The 21,200-nt window shown below is 43.3% G+C and overlaps 2 protein-coding genes across 2 annotated transcripts in view; both read left to right on the top strand.

Annotated features, from left to right (window-relative positions):
- The first annotated feature begins 1,591 nt into the window (after nt 1-1,591).
- On the top strand, nt 1,592-13,552 carry LOC310850053 (sulfotransferase 2A1-like). Its single transcript, XM_083751095.1, has 7 exons — nt 1,592-1,783; nt 3,330-3,474; nt 3,852-4,048; nt 6,215-6,332; nt 7,776-7,870; nt 11,331-11,511; nt 11,701-13,552. The coding sequence occupies exons 1-7, from the start codon at nt 1,607-1,609 to the stop codon at nt 11,808-11,810; spliced, it is 1,023 nt and encodes a 340-aa protein (XP_083607221.1). The 5' UTR covers nt 1,592-1,606; the 3' UTR covers nt 11,811-13,552.
- Nucleotides 11,821-21,200, top strand: part of LOC310850056 (alpha-tectorin-like) — a gene marked incomplete at its 5' end in the record, with an annotated part of 22,938 nt that continues 13,558 nt past the window's right edge. Inside the window, one exon of the mRNA XM_083751099.1 lies at nt 11,821-11,965. Within this exon, the coding sequence (XP_083607225.1) occupies nt 11,821-11,965 (145 nt within the window). The remainder of the gene's footprint in view (nt 11,966-21,200) is intronic.

The raw sequence follows: 21,200 nt of genomic DNA, 5'->3' as shown, positions 1-21,200 counted from the left end.
GCTCTCAGCACCTACTGGAATTTATTAAAATGTCCCTTTTGGCTCCCTGTAGTTCATCCGCTCAGCTGTGTTTGCTTGAGTTACCATGGGAACAAGATGTTTTTCATGGGTGTTCCAGTAAGATCGGGCAAACTACAAAAAGTCACAGGAGTAATTGTAATTTGTTTAAGTTGTTTACTTCACTACTGTCACACCTTTTCACTCTACCAGACAGGTTTATGAGCCCTCCATCCCACACAAATGGGATGGAGGGCACATTTGCCCCCACCCCCATTCTTCAGGCTGCAGCAGCTGTACTTCTCATTCTTCCATCATTGCCTGCCTTTCCTTCTTGCATCAAGGAAGGGTGTCACCATTTGTTGCCTACCTCCTCTCCTTGGAGTCAACATGTCTTCTTGCTAGTGGTTTCTAGTTAGAACCCTTTGCTCACTTCTAACTGGTCACTACTGGTAGAAGCTGTTCTGATTTCTGGCCTTAAAGAGGGCCTTAAGATACAATCTGGCCCAGAGGAGATGCATGCCTCATGGGTTTCTCTGGGTGCCTTGGGACTTGTGAACAGGCTCCAACTCTGCAAAGAAGCCCTGTGACACAACTGAATTTATTTTGATCTGACAAAGAGAAGCTCACAACTCAGCCTGAAACAGCTTACTACCATCAACAACAGACAGCATGACAGAGAGGCAAACACAGGAATTAGAACCTGCAACACACCCGGATGCCAGCTCAGGCCACATTCATGCCATACATTTAAAACACGACGCTAGCACTTTAAACAGCCATGGCTTCCCCCAAAGAATTCTGGGACCTGTAGTTTATTAAGTGTGCTGAGAGTTCTTAGAAGACCCCCATTCCCTTGCCAGATCTACAATTCTCAGAGTTTCTAGGGAAGAACAATAGATTATTAAACCACACTGAAAATTGTTTACTGATCACCATAGCATGGTTAATTGATAAACTGCAACTGGTTCAGTTACAGATAGGTAGCCGTGTTGGTCTGCCATAGTCAAAACAAAAAAAATTCCTTCCAGTAGCACCTTAAAGACCAACTAAGTCAGTTCTTGGTATGAGCTTTCGTGTGCATGCACACTTCTTCAGATACACTGAAACAGAAGTTTCCAGACCCTTCTATATAGTGAGAAGGTGTTCTCACTATATAGAATTCCCACCACCCATTCCCACCACCCTTCTGAGTAATACCCCTCCCCACCTTCTCACTATATAGAAGGGTCTGGAAACTTCTGTTTCAGTGTATCTGAAGAAGTGTGCATGCACACGAAAGCTCATACCAAGAACTGACTTAGTTGGTCTTTAAGGTGCTACTGGAAGGAATTTTTTTTGTTGCAACTGGTTCACTGAGGCATGGCATTGGGGGAAAGAAGATATCTGGAAAGCCCAAACCCACCTTGTCCATTATCTGTATGTCTTTAATAGATAACATACAAGGTTTGATAGGTTTTTTAAAAAATAAAAAATATATTCTGTCCCTCTTTTGTTTTTAATTGTTTGTATTTTACATGTAAGCCACCCTGAGTTCCTATCAGGGAAAAAGGTGCGGTAGAATTTTATTGTTGTTGTTGATGATGATGGTGTTGAGGTGCAGCAAAACATGGTGGGCAGCACAGGCAGTTTCCTGGCCACCTCACTTGGAATGTCTCACTTTGAGGAAGGACCCAATTGGCTCCTCCTCCTCAGAATGAGACAGGTAGAAGAAGGAGCAGCAGAGAAGCCTCCAACTAGTCACCTGCCTCATCATTGGACAGCTCACTTGCCTGGTCTTCTGTTGGTAGGTGCCATAGGCTGCCCATTAAAATCTGTCTATCATCTATCTATCTATCTATCTATCTATCTATCTATCTATCTATCTATCTGCAAAGCACCATTCTAAGGGATTTCAGAAGTAATCTACCCAGCTTCTACTCATATTGATCCGGCGCCGAACGCCAACTTATAGTTAGCAAAGTAAAAAACTTAAAACACGTTGCAGGATTCCCAGTAAATAGACCATACACCATTAATATTTCACCCAGCAGAGCTTTACTGCTACTGAAGGCAAATGTGCATAATGGTCACAAATCCAATACATCCAGGATTGGTACTGTCCATAAGAAATCGAGTTGCAGCAGACTTAAACTTACAATAACATTTAATAAGACAAAACCTTAACACTATATACAGAACACCACACCAGAAGGAAGAGAGATAGAAAGAGAAAGTGAAACCCAGGCTCCTTTTGGCCTTACTTTTATAGCATGACCTTGACAGAAGAGATAACACAACCAGTTTAAGCCAGCTGTACTCGGCTTCTCTGAAGGAATAAGCCAAACATCATGAACCTTCTGCTTGTTTCTTTCACACAGAGAAGCTTCCATAACCCTCTTGAATTAATTAGAATAGGAAAGATCTCTGCATATCAGATCAATGCTTTCTGCATTAAGAAATGCAAACTGACACTTAAGGCATGATAACATATCTATCTCTAAATCGCTATAAGTGTATCAATATATATTTAAGTGTGTGTATAAGAGAGAGAGAGAGTTTGGGGGGGGGGGGGGAGAGACATACAGTATGTAAGACTATGTAGCTAAATGTTTAGACTTCTACCTTCCTCAGGGATACAGTTGGGATTTCAAATGAACACCATTAGCCTGGATGACAGTTTTAAGAACACTCGGGATGGAATAATTCTAAGGAGTGTGTCATACACAATACCTTGTTGTTGTTTTTAATTTAAGAAAAGGAAAAGGCTGCATGGGAAACAAGCATTGTATTCTAGATGAAAACCATTGTTGATTATTTGTGCCTTAAGATGACTGATTCAGAAATCCTCTTTCTTATAATGGTGGATTTGATGGTTGCCCCATAGAAAAAAATATGTATTTTATATCTGTATTTATTACATTTCTTCAGGGAGCTCAAGGCGGCATACATAGATCTCCTCTTTTATCCTCACAACAACCTTGTGAGGTAGGTTAGGCTGAGACTGAGTGACTGGCCCAAAGTCACCCAGTGGCTGGGTGGGGATTTGAAACCTGGCATCCTAGGTTCCAGTATGACACTAACCACTACACCATGCTAGCCCTTTAGCAAGATTCCCATTCATGGCTCGAAATAAAGGGCTGAATGTTTAATTAAACATTGCAACTTGCCTTATACCATATCAGACCATTGATCCATCTACCAACTTTCCTGTTCCTCATCTTTATGCAGAAATGTTTCTACGATACCTCCAGTCCAGAAAGGTTGAGGGCCATCAGAATTAAAATGCTTTGTAACAGGTTTCACAACTTTTTGGGTCCAGGTTACTGATCTATTTATTTTGATGTCTTTAGCGTTTTTCAATGTCATCACCATTTTTCGTCTACAAGGGGATCTTATTCCCCACAGCGCTGTCCTCAGCAGAATCGCTCACCTATCTGGAAAAAGAATTTCGCTTCTTGGATGACGATCTACTGAGTGTCTCTTACCCCAAGTCAGGTAGGAAAGACAGTGTGTGGAATGAGAGCTGCCGAGTATAAACAGGGAATGGTCATTTGAATTGGCACTGGCAAATCATTTATCTTGTTTATTTATTAAATGCCCATCCTGCTCTTCCTCCCATAGGAGCCCAGGGCAGCAAACACTAAAATGTTAACGCAATAATATTAAAATAATAAGATTTTTTTTTAAATAATGCACATGAAAACACCAGACAATTCAAAAACATTTAAAACAGTCACATCCCCTCACCACTAATAATTTCATATTGCCAGGAGGTTTGCTTTGGTTGTCAAAGTAGTTGTAAGGTGTGCATTGCAGAACCAAAAGGGCTGTGGGAGAAGAGGTAGCCCTATGATTGCTATACTCCCTCCTAGGTGGCCATTGGATGGCAGAGATCTTGTCAGCAATCCAGCAAGAATGGGACCCCTCGTGGGTTTGCAGTGAGAAAATAACCTGGATCGAGACTTTTGATGGCATGAAGACTGCCTTGAAATATCCTCCACCCAGAATCTTGGCTTCTCACCTTCCAATAAACCTTTTCCCTAAGACCTTTCTTGAGTCGAAGGCCAAGGTAAGAGAGGAACAATTCACACACAAAAGCCTGATCATGTCTGTGCAGTAAAGATACTGGGAATTCCGTACTGTCAATACAGTATTTGGCACAGCCCATTTCCAGGAAGGTGCCGCAAGGGTTGTTTGTAGTAGTAGCAGTAATAGTACAAGCTTAGAGATCACTATAGGAAAGACTCTTTAACCACCATCTTAATTCTAGAATGGCGCTGTGGGTTAAACCACAGAGCCTAGAACTTGCCGATCAGAAGGTCGGTGGTTCGAACCCCCACGACGGAGTGAGCTCCCATTGCTCGGTCCCTGCTCCTGCCAACCTAGCAGTTCAAAAGCATGTCAAAGTGCAAGTAGATAAATAGGTACCGCTCCGGCGGTAAGGTAAACGGTGTTTCCGTGCGCTGCTCTGGTTCACCAGAAGTGGCTTAGTCATGCTGGCCACATGACCCAGAACTTGTACGCCGGCTCCCTCGGCCAATAAAGCGAGATGAGCACCGCAACCCCAGAGTCGGTCATGACTAGACCTAATGGTCAGGGGTCCCTTTACCTTTACCTATGAATAGGCAATGTTCAGTCCATGACCTCAGCAGAGGACTGCTGTGGCCCCAGTTTGCTAGGCTGCCCCCAAAGCTCTCTCTGAAGCTGGAAGTCGCAATGAAACGTCTCACTTTTAAAATCAGGCAAAATGTCAGAGTTCAAACTGTGTTTTCAGTTTTCGCTTCTGAGGGCCAGACTAGCTGATGTGATGATGATTTGGCAAGTAGGAAGCCATGCAGGTATGAAGCCATATCTGTATGGTGAGGCAGGGACTGACTTTTTCAATCCATGCCACTGGCAATGTTCATGTCTCTTTCCTTAATGGTGGGGATCTTCACGGGGAAATGAATTCAAGAAAATGATTTTTTTTTAAAAAAACCCCACACCAGTCCCATTTCCCCTGTCCCATAAGGGAGCACCAGACACCTGCTCTTGAATAAACCTCAAAGAGACAAGATATCACAGGTTTCTACTATTTACAGCTACTTAAGGTTCAGGAAAACTTTTTAAGGACCTGTAAAAGTTAGCCCTTTTCGAAATTCAATTCTTTTTTAATTTTTCCCACCCGCACCCCCAAAAGGTCCCTAAAATTGAAGGGGCAATGTGAAAGGCAAAGTGTGAATTATGAGACTATAAATTCAGGGAAGGTTGCAAAGAAAATTTAAGCAGGAAAATTCCCCTTCATTTTGCTTCCAGCTTTTCTCAGGGTCAAACTTCCTATTATAGTAATTGCATAGCTAATAGCTTGTTGTTGCTGTTTGGGGGAGGGGGTGTTTTTCATTGGAACCATAGTATACAGAAAGGCAATGTTTAACCTTTCCCTTCCTGGCTGTGATCCTGATGAAAACTGCCCCTCCTCTAAGGACTCAAGGCAAATCACCCAACACCTGCTGTTATTTTTTAAACCCCAGACATAGTTGCTAAGTGCAGGATTAAAGCAATTTTCAGAGCTACCTACATCTCAAAATCCTAAATCCTCAGAGATACAAAATTCTAAAATATAGGTGCTCTGGGGGAAAATCAGATATGATCTGGGATTAGGGGTGGGAGAGAAATTTGATTCAGTGTGCATTGAAAGGCAAATCTACTGACAGTGATCCTTCTAAATTTGTACCTCCCAGTTATTCTCAATGCAGTTCTCCCACCAGGTAATTTGTACAAAGATGAACATAAAAATGCATATTATTATGGGCCACCCCAGTCTCTGCCAAGTGGTGCACAGGATTTCAGGGGTCTTGGCACTTCACCAGGGTTGTGTTTTCTTTGGAAATGAGGCACAATGGAGGCTGTGCTCCATTTCCATATTTCTTAAAGACACTCGTCTCTGCTGTGCCTCGATTTCCCAATTGAAGCAACCCTACTAGAGAACCTGGAACCCTCTGGGATCTTGCTACTGCTCAGCAGACTGGGGTGGCATGCAACCTTTGTAACAATACGACTATTTGATTTGATTTATTTCCATGTCGCTTTTCATTCAAATGAATCTCAAAGCGGCTTACAAACAATAAATATCACATAATAAAACTATAATAAATAGTTAATTTCCTGACTCCCAACTTGGCCGCCACATTCTACCCAACGTTAGAGCTTATCCTGCTGCTCCTCCCTTAAAATGTGCCCGCTGCCTTTCTTCCAGGTTATTTACACCCTACGTAACCCCAAGGATGTGCTGGTATTGTTCCACTACTGCTATAAAAAATGGAAGGATCCTGGAAGTCTGGATGAGTTCTTGGAGGAGTTCTTAGATGGGAACGGTATGGAAAGAGCCAAATCGGCTCACCCAGGGCCATCTTTAGCATATGCGTGGCTGGGGTGCAAAGATCCGCCCAGCACCCCCAAATTTAGTTAATTTCGCATGCATGGCGCCATTGAGAATGGCAAGCGCCCTCGTTGAGTAAATGAGTGCACAAAGTCAAAAGTCCTTTAGTGAAACAGCAGGTATACATTTCGGTAATACCTAGGTATATATGTATTTTGTTTTTCTAGCTTGATCAAAATTATTTATTATTTCATAACAGGTAGATAGTTAAGAACTTAGGCTGCTTCAGCAGCGGGCGCCTGGCACCCCCCAGAATTTGGCGCCTGGGTGCCTCACACCTCTTGCACCCTGGGTAAAGACGGCCCTGGGCTCATCCCCCTCTGTTGCAGCCCAAATGTCTGCTCCATGGCACCTCGAAGGCTCTCTTTTTAACCACTGCTAGAGCCTTATCATAGAACTGTAATTCCAGCAGGGATAAATTAGAAGGAAGGTGGGAGGTGTCATGATAGTTAAACTCATTTCCTTTTAGCATTAATAACGTCCTTAAGTAGTGAATGGCCTGAATGTGTGGGGCAGGGATATAGTGGGGTGTCAAATTCCATGTTTTGGGGCAATATTATAAGGAATGTGTGACACTGGAGTTGTTACTGGACTACAAATGCCATCATCCCTGACCACAGGCTATACTTGCTGGGTGTCAGGGACTGGGCAGAGGAGGAATGGTGGAGACCGCCTCTGCATCCTGACCCTTCCAGGGAGGAGGAAGAGGAAGACAGTCTAGATTTACAACAGGGGTTTGAGGGAGGTAGCTGCTCAGAGGAAGATGAGGGGTAAAACTTGAAAATCATGGGATAGCCGGGACAACACCCGGCTGACACGTTGCCATTAGAAAGCACCCCAGACCCACCATCTCCCAGAACCCGGCGAGCCTTGAAAGTAGGAGAGCAAAGACCTCAAAGACAGAGGGCGCTTAGCAGCACCCATAGAAGTGACGAATGAGGAAGTGGGAGGGACAGAGGGGGTGGAGATTCACTTGGGACAATGCCATTATCCAAGAGGCTGGGTTCTATAGCCTCTCTCTGTAAAGACTGAAATGAAAAAGGTCAATAAGAAACTTTTCCTTGTCTGTATACTTTCCTGGGCAACCAGCTGGAAGCCACTGACAGCATCCTGACATCCTGGGGCTGATGGGAGGTGTGGTCCAAGAGAAGTGGTAAAGTTGCTGTCTCACCCCAAACTCCGTGTCATTATGTAGTCTAGTAACTAACTGGCAGTATCTGGATAGGATTCAGGAGTTTCCTGTTGCTATCCTGCTTTTGTTAGAGAAAAGCATTAGATGTTCCTTGCTACCTTCTTGGTTAGTCTGTTCTCCCCGAGTCTTCCTTGACACACCTCCCTACTGTTGATGCTTACTGGTGCCTCCGTTTTCCTCTTCCAGTGTCCCATGGCTCCTGGTTTGACCACGTGAAAGGCTGGCTGCAGATGAAGAAAAGGGGAAACTTCCTTTTCATCACGGTTGAAGAGTTGAAACAGGTGTGGTCCAACCTTAGCGCTCGTCCTGGAGTTGTCCACACTTAGCATCTCCTGTAGCTAGGAAGCATGGGTCCAGCTGGTTTTCTGCTTGTAACTCAAACTTTCTAGGCATGAGTGCAAGCCGTTTTGTATTTGCCCCATTGCTTTCCCCTGGAAAACCTGCTCTTTAGCACCAAGTCTGAGCAAACATCCATCTGGAGAAAAACCTGACTGATGTTTGCTCCAATTCAGCTATAAACAGCGGGTTTTCCTGGGGGAAAGTGGCAGAAAAGCAGAAGTGTAGATGAGCCCATTGTTATATTCACACATCCATAGTTACCTCACCTTGTTTATTGCTTATCTATTTCATAAAATCTATATAGCACTTGATTTAAAAAAAACAACCTCAAAGAAGTTTAGAAAAAGTTATCACCATTTTCGCTTTTGTAAATTCTGGTACTGTTTGCTAGATACATTTAAACATGTGCAGTATTCCTTTCTGCCTCTCTACATGATTAATAATAATAATAATAATAATAATTTATTTATACCCCACCCTCGCCAGCCAAGACCGGGCTCAGGGTGGTAAATAAACCTAATAGGAAAGTCACTTAATGAGATGGCTATGAAAGCTGCTAAGAAATCTTACTTTGCAGCTTCCATTGCATCCGCTAGCTCTCACCCAGCACAACTTTTTAAAATAATTAGGTCAATAACGTCCTTAGGAGGACAACCAAATTTAAGCACAAATTCGACCCACAGCTGTGAGGCATTCGCGAGTTTTTTTGCGGAGAAAGTCCTGTTCCTCCGCCGTGACCTCCCTGCCAATTTAGATACAGTGGCTGAACTGGAGGCCCCTCGACTGACTTCAGGTCCAGTGTTGGACCATTTCGATCGGATACTCCCTACTGATGTGGATAGATTCCTCCAAGTTGGTAGGCCCACCACCTGCCTCCTTGATCCGTGCCCGTCTTGGCTGATTAGGGAGTGTCCAGATGTTGTGCGGACCCCCCTGGTTGAAATTATCAACTTGTCCCTTGACACGGGGACATTCCCAGGGGAATTGAAGGAAGCAGTGGTATGTCCACTCTTAAAAAAAACTTCATTAGAATCCCTTAGACCTATCCAATTACCGCCCAGTTTCAAATCTTCCATACCTGGGTAAGGCAATTGAGAGAGCAGTTGCTGAACAGCTTGGTAGGTTTCTGGTGGAAACATCGGCATTAGATCCATTTCAGTCTGGTTTCCGTCCTGGTTTTGGGACGGAGATGGCTCTGGTTGCCCTAACAGATGATCTCCGTAGACAACTGGATCGAGGCGGGTCAGGACTGCTGATCCTTTTAGATTTGTCAGCAGCCTTTGACATGGTCGATCATGATCTTCTGGACCACCGCCTTGCAGACGTGGGGATACAGGGCATAGCCCGTAACTGGTTCTGCTCTTTTATCTCTGGTCGGGGACAGAGGGTGGCACTAGGGAGGGAAATGTCGTTGCGCCACTCCTTGGTGTGTGGAGTGCCGCAGGGCGCAATTCTCTCCCCGATGCTTTTTAACATCTTTATGCGCCCCCTTGCCCAGATTATCCAGAGCTTTGGGCTGGGCTGTCACCAATATGCTGATGACACTCAGCTCTATCTGCTGATGGATGGCCACACTGACTCGGCCCCGAACACACTGACCAGATGCTTGGAAGCTGTGGCTGGATGGTTTCGTGGGAGCCGATTGAAACTAAATCCCTCGAAGACAGAGGTCCTATGGCTAGGTCGGGATGGCATGGGGATGAGGGACCAACTCCCTTCTCTTGCGGGGGCCCAATTAGTGCCATTGCCTTCCGTTAAGAGTTTGGGTGTAATCCTTGATGCCTCCCTTTCCATGGAGGCGCAAGTTACAGCAACAGCCATGGCGACATTTTTCCACCTTCGCCGCATCAAGCAATTGGTCCCTTACCTTTCCCGCCCCGACCTGGCCACAGTGATCCATGCGACGGTCATCTCCAGGCTTGACTACTGTAATTCGCTCTATGCGGGGCTGCCCTTGAAGCTGTCCCAGAAACTCCAGCGGGTACGGAATGCTGTAGCGAGGCTCCTCACGGGGTCTCTGCCATGGGAGCATATTCACCCAGTGCTTTTCAAGCTGCACTGGCTCCCGGTGGAGTACAGGGTCAGATTTAAGGTGCTGCTTTTGACCTTTAAAGCCCTTCACGGCCTTGGACCCTCGTACCTACGGGACCGCCTCTCCTGGTATGCCCCACGGAGAGCCTCAAGGTCCATAAATAACAACACCCTAGTGGTCCCAGGCCCTAAAGAAGTTAGATTGGCTTCAACCAGAGCCAGGGCCTTTTCAACTCTGGCTCCGGCCTGGTGGAACGCTCTGCCTCATGAGACCAGGGCCTTGCAGGATCTGATTTCTTTCCGCAAGGCCTGTAAGACAGAGTTGTTCCGCCTGGCCTTTGGCTTGGAGCCAATTTGATTCCCTCCCTCCCTCTCTCTTTCCCCCCCTTTCTTTTCCTTCTCCTCCTGCAATGAGGCTACATTTTAATATTTTAATGTTCCATTATTTTAATGTATTTTATTTTTGTTTTTAAGTTGTAACCATTCATCTTGTTTTTATTATTGCTTGTAAGCCGCTCTGAGCCCGGCCTTGGCTGGGGAGGGCGGGGTATAAATAAAAAAATATTATTATTATTATTATTATTATTATTATTATTATTATTATTAATGGAAAAGAGCTTCATATCATGTGCAGAGTGCCCTTCCTTTGTCCCACATCAGACCAGGAATGCCATCAGATTAGCTATTTTGTATTTATTTCAATATCTCCTTTTACTTGTATTTTCTTCAACTTCTTACTTCAAAAAAAGACTTTTTCTTTTAGGTGTCTGTGCACAGGGAAACAAATACTTGCATGAATGCCCACAACATTTGGAACCTCACACAAATTTATTATTTTGTGCAAATCTGATAGTTTAAAAAACTTGTATCCCCCCCCCGATTTTTTTTTTTTAAGTGTGTACACAGATAAACAAATAGCCTATAATGGACCTCAGTTTTCCAGAACTTGTGAAGGACAAGGATATACTAATTGAGAAGGAGTGTGGAGACACACAGCATGAAAACATTCCATCAAGCATCACCCACTAGTATAGACAGGAAGCAACAGGATGGATTTTGGAGGCATAAAATCAAAACTGGATGAATGCAAACAAATTTGCACATGGACTCAGTGACCTAATGTGGACACAACCAAGGTCTGCTGCTGTCTCAGATGCTCCTTCGGTGCTGAGCAGCCAAGAGGCAGTCTGAGACAAAAAGAAAGGCAATTTTTTTGAGAATAGGATTCTACTCTGGCTTCCTCATCATGATGGCTGAGAGGTCAATACACCCATGGCATCAGTATTGTTAAATGCACCCTACAAACTAGCAGTAATGCCCTCTGTGTGCCTCTTCATCAGTTTCACAGTCATTTGCTTTCTCCTTCTGCAGGACCTTCGAGGGAGTGTGGAGAAGATCTGCCAGTTCCTTGGCAAGGAGCTGAACAGCCAGCAAATTGACTCTGTGGCGGAAAACCCCTCCTTCCAGAAAGTGAAGAATGAGACTATGCCCATCTCATCTCGGAAGCGAGGAAGTGTTTCGATGCACATTAAACATCCGCTTGTGCTGACAGGTAACAATATAGCTTATGGTGGAGTCCATAGATAAAGGCCATTAGGCAAAGGGGGTGGGGCGGGTGGAAAGTCTTTCCCTGTGAAGTGCCATTGACCAATGGATAAAGTTAATCAGGAACTGAAGCCAGTGCTGAAATAATTCTGGCTGAACATCTTTGTGGTTACAAGTCCCTCTTGTGGTCTTTCAGGGCTACCCGGGGATTGGAAGAACCACGTCACAGTGGCACAGAACGAACGCTTTGACCGTTTTTATCCATCTCACATTAAGGGTGTGGGTGTGAGTTTCCCCTGGGACTGAAGAAGAACAAATGGTTGCTCTTGCTTGCTTTTTTTGCATCCCCACACCCTTTTATCTCTCATATGATGCATGTCCCTCCTACCAAACCACCAGGCTGTATCGCTGCCGAATTATTATTTCTTCAGATGTGATCAGAAGAGGCTGGTCAGTAAATGGTATGGTTGTATTGTATTTTGTATTTTCAAATGCAAGAGGTATGCAAGAGGTAGGCAACCTGTGGCCATCCAGATGTTGTTGAACTGCAAGCCCATCACCCTTGACCACTGGCAATGATGGCTGGGGCTGATGGGAGCTGGAATCTATTACCATCTGGAGGGCTACAGGTTCCCCATCACTGCTGTATGGTATTTGTTTTTATTCTGTAATAAAATTGTATTGTATCTTATTGTATCCATAATTGTACTGATGCACGGCTAAATGCATTCAATTACCCATACCAACACAACAGATGGTAATGCTGTCAGCATGATGTTATGGATTTCAAAGTTATTTTCCAAACTGGCAGTCTCTCTCTCCCTCCCTCCCGCCCTCCCTCCCGCCCTCCCCCCCATTGCCAAAGAAACTCCTCCAGGGGGTGGGAGTTTCCTGGCAGTGAGTGATTCAATCATTAGGGTTTGGAATGGGTGTGTGGACTTCATGGTGAGTTGCCTGCCAGGTGCAAAAGTTGAGAATGTGACACATCTTCTAGATAGCTTGGTTGTTAATGATGGGGAAGTGTCAGTGGTTCAATAACCTGTGGAAGTGTAGACGCGCAGTTCTGGAAGCAACATTTCAGGTGTTAGGTAGGGGCTTGAAAACCAGAATCTTCAAAGTCGCTTTCTCAGAACTGCTACCAGGTCCACATGCAAGGCCAATAAGACACGAAATGTTGAGGACTCTCAATGCATTGATGAGATGATGGGTGTCAGTAGGAGGAGTTTAATTTGTTAGGCATGGGGGAATTTGGGTGGTGGGGGGGACAAACTGGTCCTCTACAAAAGTGTCAGGCTCCACTTCAACCAAATGTTGGTGTTTAAAATCAGAACACACTGAGAGGGATGCAGAGGAGATCAGGGAAACTGCTGGCCAGTTAGCTTAACTTCTGTTCTGGAAAAACTGGTGGAGAACATTATTAAAGATGAAATTATGAAGCATCTAGGAAAGAAGACAAGCTGAAGCATGGCTTCTGTGAAAGTAATTCCTGTCTAATCAACATTTAGAGTTCAGAGAGAGGGTCCATAACTATATGGGGTGATCTAGTACAGAGTGTGTATTTAGACTTTCAAAAAGCCTTTGGTACAGTCCCACACCAAAAAAACACCAGAGTAAGCTTAGCAGTTATTAGATAAGAGACATATTATTTCATGGATCTGTAACTGGTTAAGAACAGGAAACAGTTCTCACAATGGATGGATGTGAGAAGGGGTGTCTCCAAGGATCTGTATTGGTGCCAGTGTTTTTAACTTGTTCATAATAGAGTTGGGAGTGACAGTGAAGTGGTCAAGCGATGAAACTAAAATATTCAGTGTGGCAAAAGAAAGAAGGGATTGTGAAGAGGCCCAAAAGAATTGCTCCAAACTGGGTGAATGGGCCTTAAAATGGAAAATATTGTTCCATGTAAGTGTATGTACATTGAAGCAAGAAATCCTAACTTCATATAGTGGATCACTCAATGAAGATATTGACCCAGTGTACAGAAGCTGTGAAAAAAGGTGAAATTCATGCTAGGAAAGAGACTGAAAATAAAACTGCCAATAGTCTGATGCTAGTCTACGGTGTGATCGCATACTTTGAATACTGTGTTTTGGTATTGTTGCTGCACCTCGAAAAGGATATTGTGTAGATCTGGAAAAGGTGCAGAAAAATGCAAACAAAATGATCAAGGGGCTGGAGCAGCTCCTCTGTGAGGAAAGGTTGCTGCAGTGGGGACTTTTCAGGTTAGGAAAAAAGCAAGTAAGGGGAGACATGATAGGGAACAATAAAATTATGCACAGGGTAGAGAAAGTGGAGAAAGAAAAATGTTTCTCCCTCGTGCATAAACCTAAGAACCTGCAGTCTTCCAAGGAAGCTAAGGGCTCATTCAGATATCTGCTTCTTATATTCTTTTGCTGTGGCTGATGGAGAGTAAGTAAGTAAACATTCCTACTAGAGTTCCTTGCAATGTGTAGGTGACTGCATATGAGACAAATTTCCTACACGGTAGAAACTTATGGGGAAGTTGGCCGCTTAACTCATCGCCAAAAAAGTTGAAATGCACCAGCTGCTCATTCCACGTGCTCACAGTTGATAGGCAACATCAAGACCCCTACTCTTGATTTTTCAGTTATTGACCTTTAAACCAGACTTGGATAGTCCTTCAAAGAGAGGATTCCTTGAATAGAACTGACTTCTGTAAAGAAACAACCCCTGCTTCTATGTAGGATATGCTGCATGTGTCTTGGGTTTCATCACATCTGCACCATGTTGCAACTCAAAGAGTATGTAGATAACAACCATACTATCACAGGAACATTAGTGGTTGTTTTCTTCTGATATTTTTTGGACCTATACCGAGCCAGACCAGGAGATAAAATAGAAATTGAAAGAAATATAAGAGAAAATAAGTTGCCAGAAATTCCATATGAAAAGTTGAGTATTTTAAATGCACCAATTAATATAACAGAAATGCCATTAAACAAGCAAAAACAGGAAAAGCACCAGGCCCAGATGGACTAACAGCAAAATACTACCAAAAAATTTAGAAAATTACTTAATTCACCCACTACAAAATGTAATGAATGAAATATTAAAGATAGGGGAAATACCAAAGACTTGGAAAGAGGCGTTTATTACTCTAATTCCACAAGACAAAAGATAATAAGTGCTGGAAGTGTAAAGAAGTAGAAGGTACATTTTACCATATGTGGTGGCAATGTAAGGTTATAAAAAGTTTTTGGGAAATGATTTATAATGAATTGGAAAAAAAAGTTTAAAATAACATTTGTTAAAAAGCCAGAAGCTTTCTTAATAGGTATAACTGGAATGGATATACCAAAAGAATACAAAATTTGTTTATGTATGCCACAACAGCCACCTGGATATTGATAGCTCAACATTGGAAAGAAGTCCCAAATAACGATGACTGGCAACTTAAATAAATGGAATATGCTGAAATGGCTAAATTACCTGGAAGACTAAGAAATCAAGAAGACAACAAATATAAAAAAAAGAATGGAAAATGTTTATTGCATATTTACAAAAGCATTGTAAGGAAGTTAATACAATAGCAGCTCTTTAAAAACATTTAAAATAGGAAATAGTTAAGGATAAAGAAATCATAGACATGTATAATATAAGATATTATAAAAGAACCAGGGCAGGAAATGGAGGGAAGTAAAGGGATCTGAATAATCCAAAAATATGGATTTAATAAGGTGTGAAAATGTTTTATTTTCTATTTCTATTTTAATTGTTTTTGTTTGTTATGGTTTATATGATGATAATGTTTAAATGTGAAAATTAATTAATTTTTTTTAAAATAAAATAATAACAACAACAATGGTCCATCAGCCTCTCCAGGGTTTCAGACAGGAATCTTTCACTGCCCTCCCTGCAGATTGAAACAGGGACCTTCTGCATGTAAGGCATGTAAGACACTGAGCTATGGTCCTTCCCAATGGAAAAGCCCATGAATTCACAAGGATTGTTTCTACAACATTATACTTCCATGAAAATGCAAAACAGCCTAACAGGCTGCGCTGAAAACATAAAACAAAAGACACATTGAGAAAAACACTACTACGTGTCAATCGACATGAACACTTTTCTTCTGGAGGTTTTAGATACCAGGCTGGGTTTGGGGTGAGACATTTTGATAAAATTAAATACTTAGTAATGCTGTCCAATCTACGGTGGTACCTCGCAAGACGAAATTAATTCGTTCTGCGAGTTTTTTCGTTCTGCGAGTTTTTTTCGTTCTGCGAGTTTTTTTTGTCTTGCGAAGCACGGATTCCCTGGGTATTAACGGTTTTAAGAAAAAGGAAACAAACTCGCAAGACGTTTTCGTCTTGCGAAGCAAGCCCATAGGGAAATTCGTATTGCGAAGCAACTCAAAAAACGAAAAACTCTTTCGTCTTGCGAGTTTTTCGTCTTACAAGGCATTCGTCTTGCGAGGTACCACTGTATGTTGTATTGCCCTTGTAGCACTGAAACGTCTGGTGAGGACCGGATGAGCTGTTGTGATGGCTGCCAATAATTCAGTAGGCATCTATTGCAATCTTCAAATTAATACATTTGACAGCTCCCTAAGGAACATCATGTACCCGGCAGAAGCATCATCTTGCTCTCTTAGCAAAAATTCCATGTTGCTTAAGGATTGTAGAGCCAGCTATCTTCTCAAAGTGTCAGCAAGATCTTCCAGCACAGAATCACTACATAACCCCCCCCACCCCTCCTTTCACATTAATTTAGTGACAACAAAGCGCCTTTCTGTTGCGTTGGTGCAAACCTGCAGGCATAAAAATCCACTCCTGCTTTTTGGTCACAGCTCCTTTCTAGATACAGCAGTATTCTACTCCTCACACCCTTGAACCCAGAAGAGGTTATTTCTGACCTCTGTTATTTCTTACAGTAGTCAAGGTGCATTATTATTATTATTATTATTATTATTATTATTATTATCTCTTTGGCATTATGAATGGGTTATTAATAATGCTGCTGCACATATCCCAATTTTGTGCCTTCATTTTTATTTTTGTTTTTTTAATCCTAACCCAAAAGAAAGCTTTTATTTGGGTCGGCATTCTTTGAATATACCAGCAGGTTCAAATTATAACCCCAAGGACGTCAGCTGAAGGACTTGGTATCTATATGAGCTGTTCAAGCTCAGGAAGTGGTGGGTGATTTTTCACCTGAGATTCTTAGGTAGCTACTGAATGGCCACCTCTATTCTAGGCTATAGTAGTGCTGTAAAAGGGGGTTACCTTTGTGGTCCCCTTCAGCTCTGCAGTTCTGTTATTTTAACCCCCTGCTCTACTCAAGATCTGTGGTACAGGTGCAACTCCAATATCCCTGGAATGATGGCCACCCAGCTTCTGCATAAATGTCTGCAACACAGGACAACCTGCCATCTTCTGAGACAGCCTGTTCCACGGTTGGACAGCTCATGCCATTAGCAAGTTTCTCTTAATGGTGCTGGGAGTCAAGATGGCGTTGGCAGTAAGTCTTCTGTGAGCCTCAACAGAGTAAGTAGGAGCTTTTTACAGAATAATAACAATAAGACAGAAAGACATTCAGAAAAAATCAAAGCTTTGCCTGATAAAGAATTCGGGAGCTACCAGGAGGTATTTTTAAACCTCCCCTTTCTCCTCTCCTGAGCTTTTTATCTGCCCTTTTTTTTATCTGCCCTTTGTAATCCCGTGGAAGCCATTCAAATTTTCCAAGGCCATCCAGTGCTATTTTGAGGCTATTTGAGTGCTATTTTGAGGCTATCTGAGGCTAACTACAACCTCTGAGCTCCTTTTGAATAAGGCCCTAGCACATGGCTAGAGAAGAAAACTCAAATGGTACTTACAAGACAGAATTATAAAGAACTGGGGATTCCTCTAACTCAAGCACAAGCTGTTGAACCCCCTGCCCCAAAGAAAAAGCAGGCAAAAATTCCACATTATTTTAAACCAAAAGCAGAAGAAATAAAAAACACAGAGAGCCTGCATCCGCACGAATGGTCTGTCGACTGTACCGCGTTCGGAAGGGGCATGGAAGCAGAGGGAGGAGGAAAAGGAGTCGACCTGGCAACCGAGTTAAAGCAGGCAACTATAGAAAATACAGCCCTTAAGGCCCGACCGGAACAGGAGCCTCAACTGGGAAACCCAGAAACCAAGTCAAAAGAATCCACTCATCAATCTATGCTTAGAGGAAAGGGGGGATCTCCTGCCCCGACTGAGGCGGAGGAGTGGCTAAACGACACAAGAGTTCGACATCCAGACCTGGGCAGCTATAATTACATAATGACAGGGCTGTACAAAGATCTGTTGGAAGAACATCAAACTCAGCTAATTAAAGAACTGGGGCCAATTAAAAACTTTCTCTCAGAATGTTTGGGTTTGCTCACCTCCCTGATTGAACTAATCAGGAGGAAAGAGGACTGCCACTTTCACAAAGAAGCCAGCAACAAGCCAAATGGCAATAAAACCCAGCCCAACATCAAAGAAAGGAAAACAAGCAGAGCCAAACTAGTCCAAGGAAAAGTACTGGCCACTAGGAAACCTCCCTTAAAGGGAAAGAGTTCAATGCACAAGAAGAAGCCGAAGAATGTGAAAATGGGTCGAAAGGCTAAGCTGCCCTCTCGGACTGGGAAAATGAATTTCTCAAAGTTATTTAAGATTCTGGAGAACTTAAGCACAAAGAACCCCAGCATAACAACGCCAAATAAGAGCCAAAGCCCAAACATTTTAAATAAACATCAGGTGGCTAGCCCTCCAAGGCTAGTAAAACAATCACTGCCCTCTAGTGGAAAACTAAAGGAAACTCCAGACCCAAAGCAAGAAACTCCCCAGAAGGGAGTACAAAAGAGCCAGAATTTAATTTTAATTAAACATAAATTAGTCCTCCTCCCTCTCTTCAAGCATGGAGGCCTTCCCACTCCTGCACAACAGAGAATTTATATACTTAAGAAAATTGACTTAGTCATCAGAGGCCTTATTCCAGCAGAAAACATTGTCAGCGTGAAATTTCTTCCTTTTGATAAGGCCCCAAACAGAGTTGTGGTGACCTTTAAGGACTGGTCGGTAACTAAACAAATCTTGGACAGGAGGGACAGGCTCCAGAGGGCTGGCCTGTTGGTGACCCGCCTATTTGAAGAGTCCGGCATTCCACATCCCTCTTAGGAACACGCAAGCCTACTAGTCTGCGCACAGAATTGGAAATGGCTTCTGAAAACTACAAACAAGTCCAACCGGAGGCAGTCAAAATTTCCAAACAGAAGGCTAAGCTCCAAAAATTTTTACTCCCTTCCAATGAACCCAAAAAAGATATCTTAAACGAAAAGGAGCTGTTCTTTTTAGCCTCCCTTGAGCAGATTCAACAGTCCCAGGATGCGTTAATAGCTAGGTTACAAACCATTAAAAAATCCTTACTCCCCCAAGGCTTTTCTGCTCCTTTGGAATTTAATTTTGCTACTAACACAACAAAGCCCTTATCCAACGAAGACTGGACGCAGTGCCGGTTCCTGTCCCCCGAAGAAGTGGGTTCTCCCACACGGCCCTTAATACCTTAAACAACAACACACCAGATTGATCTTGCCATGCCGATGAGTAGGAATGGTTCAATCTTTGTGGACGCCTCAGGATCCTTAGATGACATTCAGGTGGAGGATTGAAAGACAGATACATCGAGGGGACACCATGCCAGGGAAACAAAACTCACTAGGCTAGTATCTACCACAAATGATCTTAACAGCTCACTCCACCTCTACAAAAACATTCATTCCATCATCCTAAAGAACAAACGGAGGAGTCTACCTTTGTTCCCCTCACCACCATATTTCCACATCTTATCGTGGAATGTGGCGGGCTGGCTGTCTAAGCAGGGCGATGCTGATTTTCTGGATTTCCTCTCAAAATTCCAGATTATTTGTTTACAAGAGACCTGGTGCCTAAACTCTCACCTCCCTTACTTACAGGGCTATGTGGCTTTTGCTACCCCTGCGAAAAAACTAAATAACCGTGGCCGACCTAGTGGCGGCTTGGTCACTTTTATTCCTATAGAGCAAGGGTACAGGGTGCGTCAACTGCAGTGGATGAAGAGCAATAATTTTCAGATTTTACTTATCTCCAATAACACAGGAGGAGATTTTCTATGTTTCAACGTTTATATTCCCCCCGTGTATACTTCCTCTTAATGGTTAAAGGGAGTCTCCCTTCCTGCAATTTCCACCCATTGGATATACCTGTTAGGAGTCCAGGTTCCCAGCTTGATAACACAGTAAATGTATGTAATTAAAAAGGAGAACTTATTGCAAAAACAAGCAATTAGCTCCGGATTGCTCTAGCCAAGAATCCGGATGTTAGGATATCCTGTTCCACCTTAAGTACAGGCATGACTATTGTGTGTCACATGCCTGTTTACACTCCAGCACAGCTTGCTGAGAATTTCCGTTTGTGTATAGCTTTCACTTTTAGCGTCTTGCTTGGGACACAAAGGAGATTGGACATGTTTTTCTTTTGTCCTGCTGTACACTGAATAAACTGCTTGTAAATATGCTCACACAGCCGTCTCCTGCCACTTCTGTTGCGTAGCGTTTACTCTGCTGAGTAGCGTGCTCTAGCTTCTGAAGCTTGAGTCGCTGATGCTGCACCAAAGACTGGAGATTGCCTGGCACACCGGCTGGGGGCCTGCCAATTGCCCCCGATTCCTTGGCTGCATCCCAACACCGGCATCATCCCTAAGTTGACCCTTCTGATGAGTTCTTCCTGCATTGACAGAAGATACTGAACCTGTTACCCTTACGTCTCTTGTTTTGTTTCCTGTCTGGCAGCCGTCCTATTCATCTACGTCTCAGGCTCCTTGGGTCATCTGCAGCCCCTTCCTGTGACAAAAGACTGTCTCTCTCACTTTTCGTTCCTGTCTGTGCTTCCTGAGAGCTTTGGCTGTGTTTCAGCCTGCTCTCAGCTACTGCCTTATCAGTCTGCTGCTCAAGTCCAGGAGCATGCGATGCCTGCAGCTGCTGACTCTCCTCTGCCTTAGTAAAATCCAAGCCTCTCCGTTCTTGCCTGCTTTTTGCAGCCGGCTGCAAACCTTAGCTTGGAGCTGGCATATTTATGACATTACCCCTGCAACAGTGGTCCAGCCTGCTTCTAATCTTCTGAAAGGCAGATCTTTAGCATTTCAAAAAATGCAATTTAAACCAATCAATGTCTAATATAAGGGCTTCCAGTCCCTTCTGCACACCTGTATCCCCACATTCTTCTGTGTCTCATGTAGTCATTGTTACTGCTGCTGAAGAACCACATCCTATTACCAGGCAATTTATTGTATTTTTTTAATGTATTATGTTTTCTTTTACTTTTGAGCTCCCTAGAAAATGTTGCTGATGTGTGGCTTTTAATTGCAATAACATAGCTCAGGAGAGGTAAGGTTGTCAGAGTGGTGCTGTGGATTATAAACATTTCTTTCCAAGACTGTCGTCATTACTCTTGCGAAGTCCCTACTCTCACTGTTTCTTGCTATTTAGTGCCTACAGAGAGTAAGTAAGCATTCCTACTAGAGTGCCTTGCAAGCTATTCCACACATTTCCTTCATGAAAGCCAGCTTGAATGGGGTGCACTGCAGACCCTCCAAGTGTCCCTATTTTCCTGGGACAGCCCCGGATTTACAGAAGCTGCCCCAGTTTCTTATTTGATCCCAGAATGTCCCACTTTTCCTTTGGATGTC

This window comes from Podarcis gaigeae (assembly GCF_964106915.1).
Source record: "Podarcis gaigeae genome assembly, chromosome: 8".
In the NCBI taxonomy this organism is placed as follows: domain Eukaryota; kingdom Metazoa; phylum Chordata; class Lepidosauria; order Squamata; family Lacertidae; genus Podarcis; species Podarcis gaigeae.
Note: the sequence above shows the minus strand (reverse complement) of the source record. Positions and strands in the feature narration are given on the sequence as shown.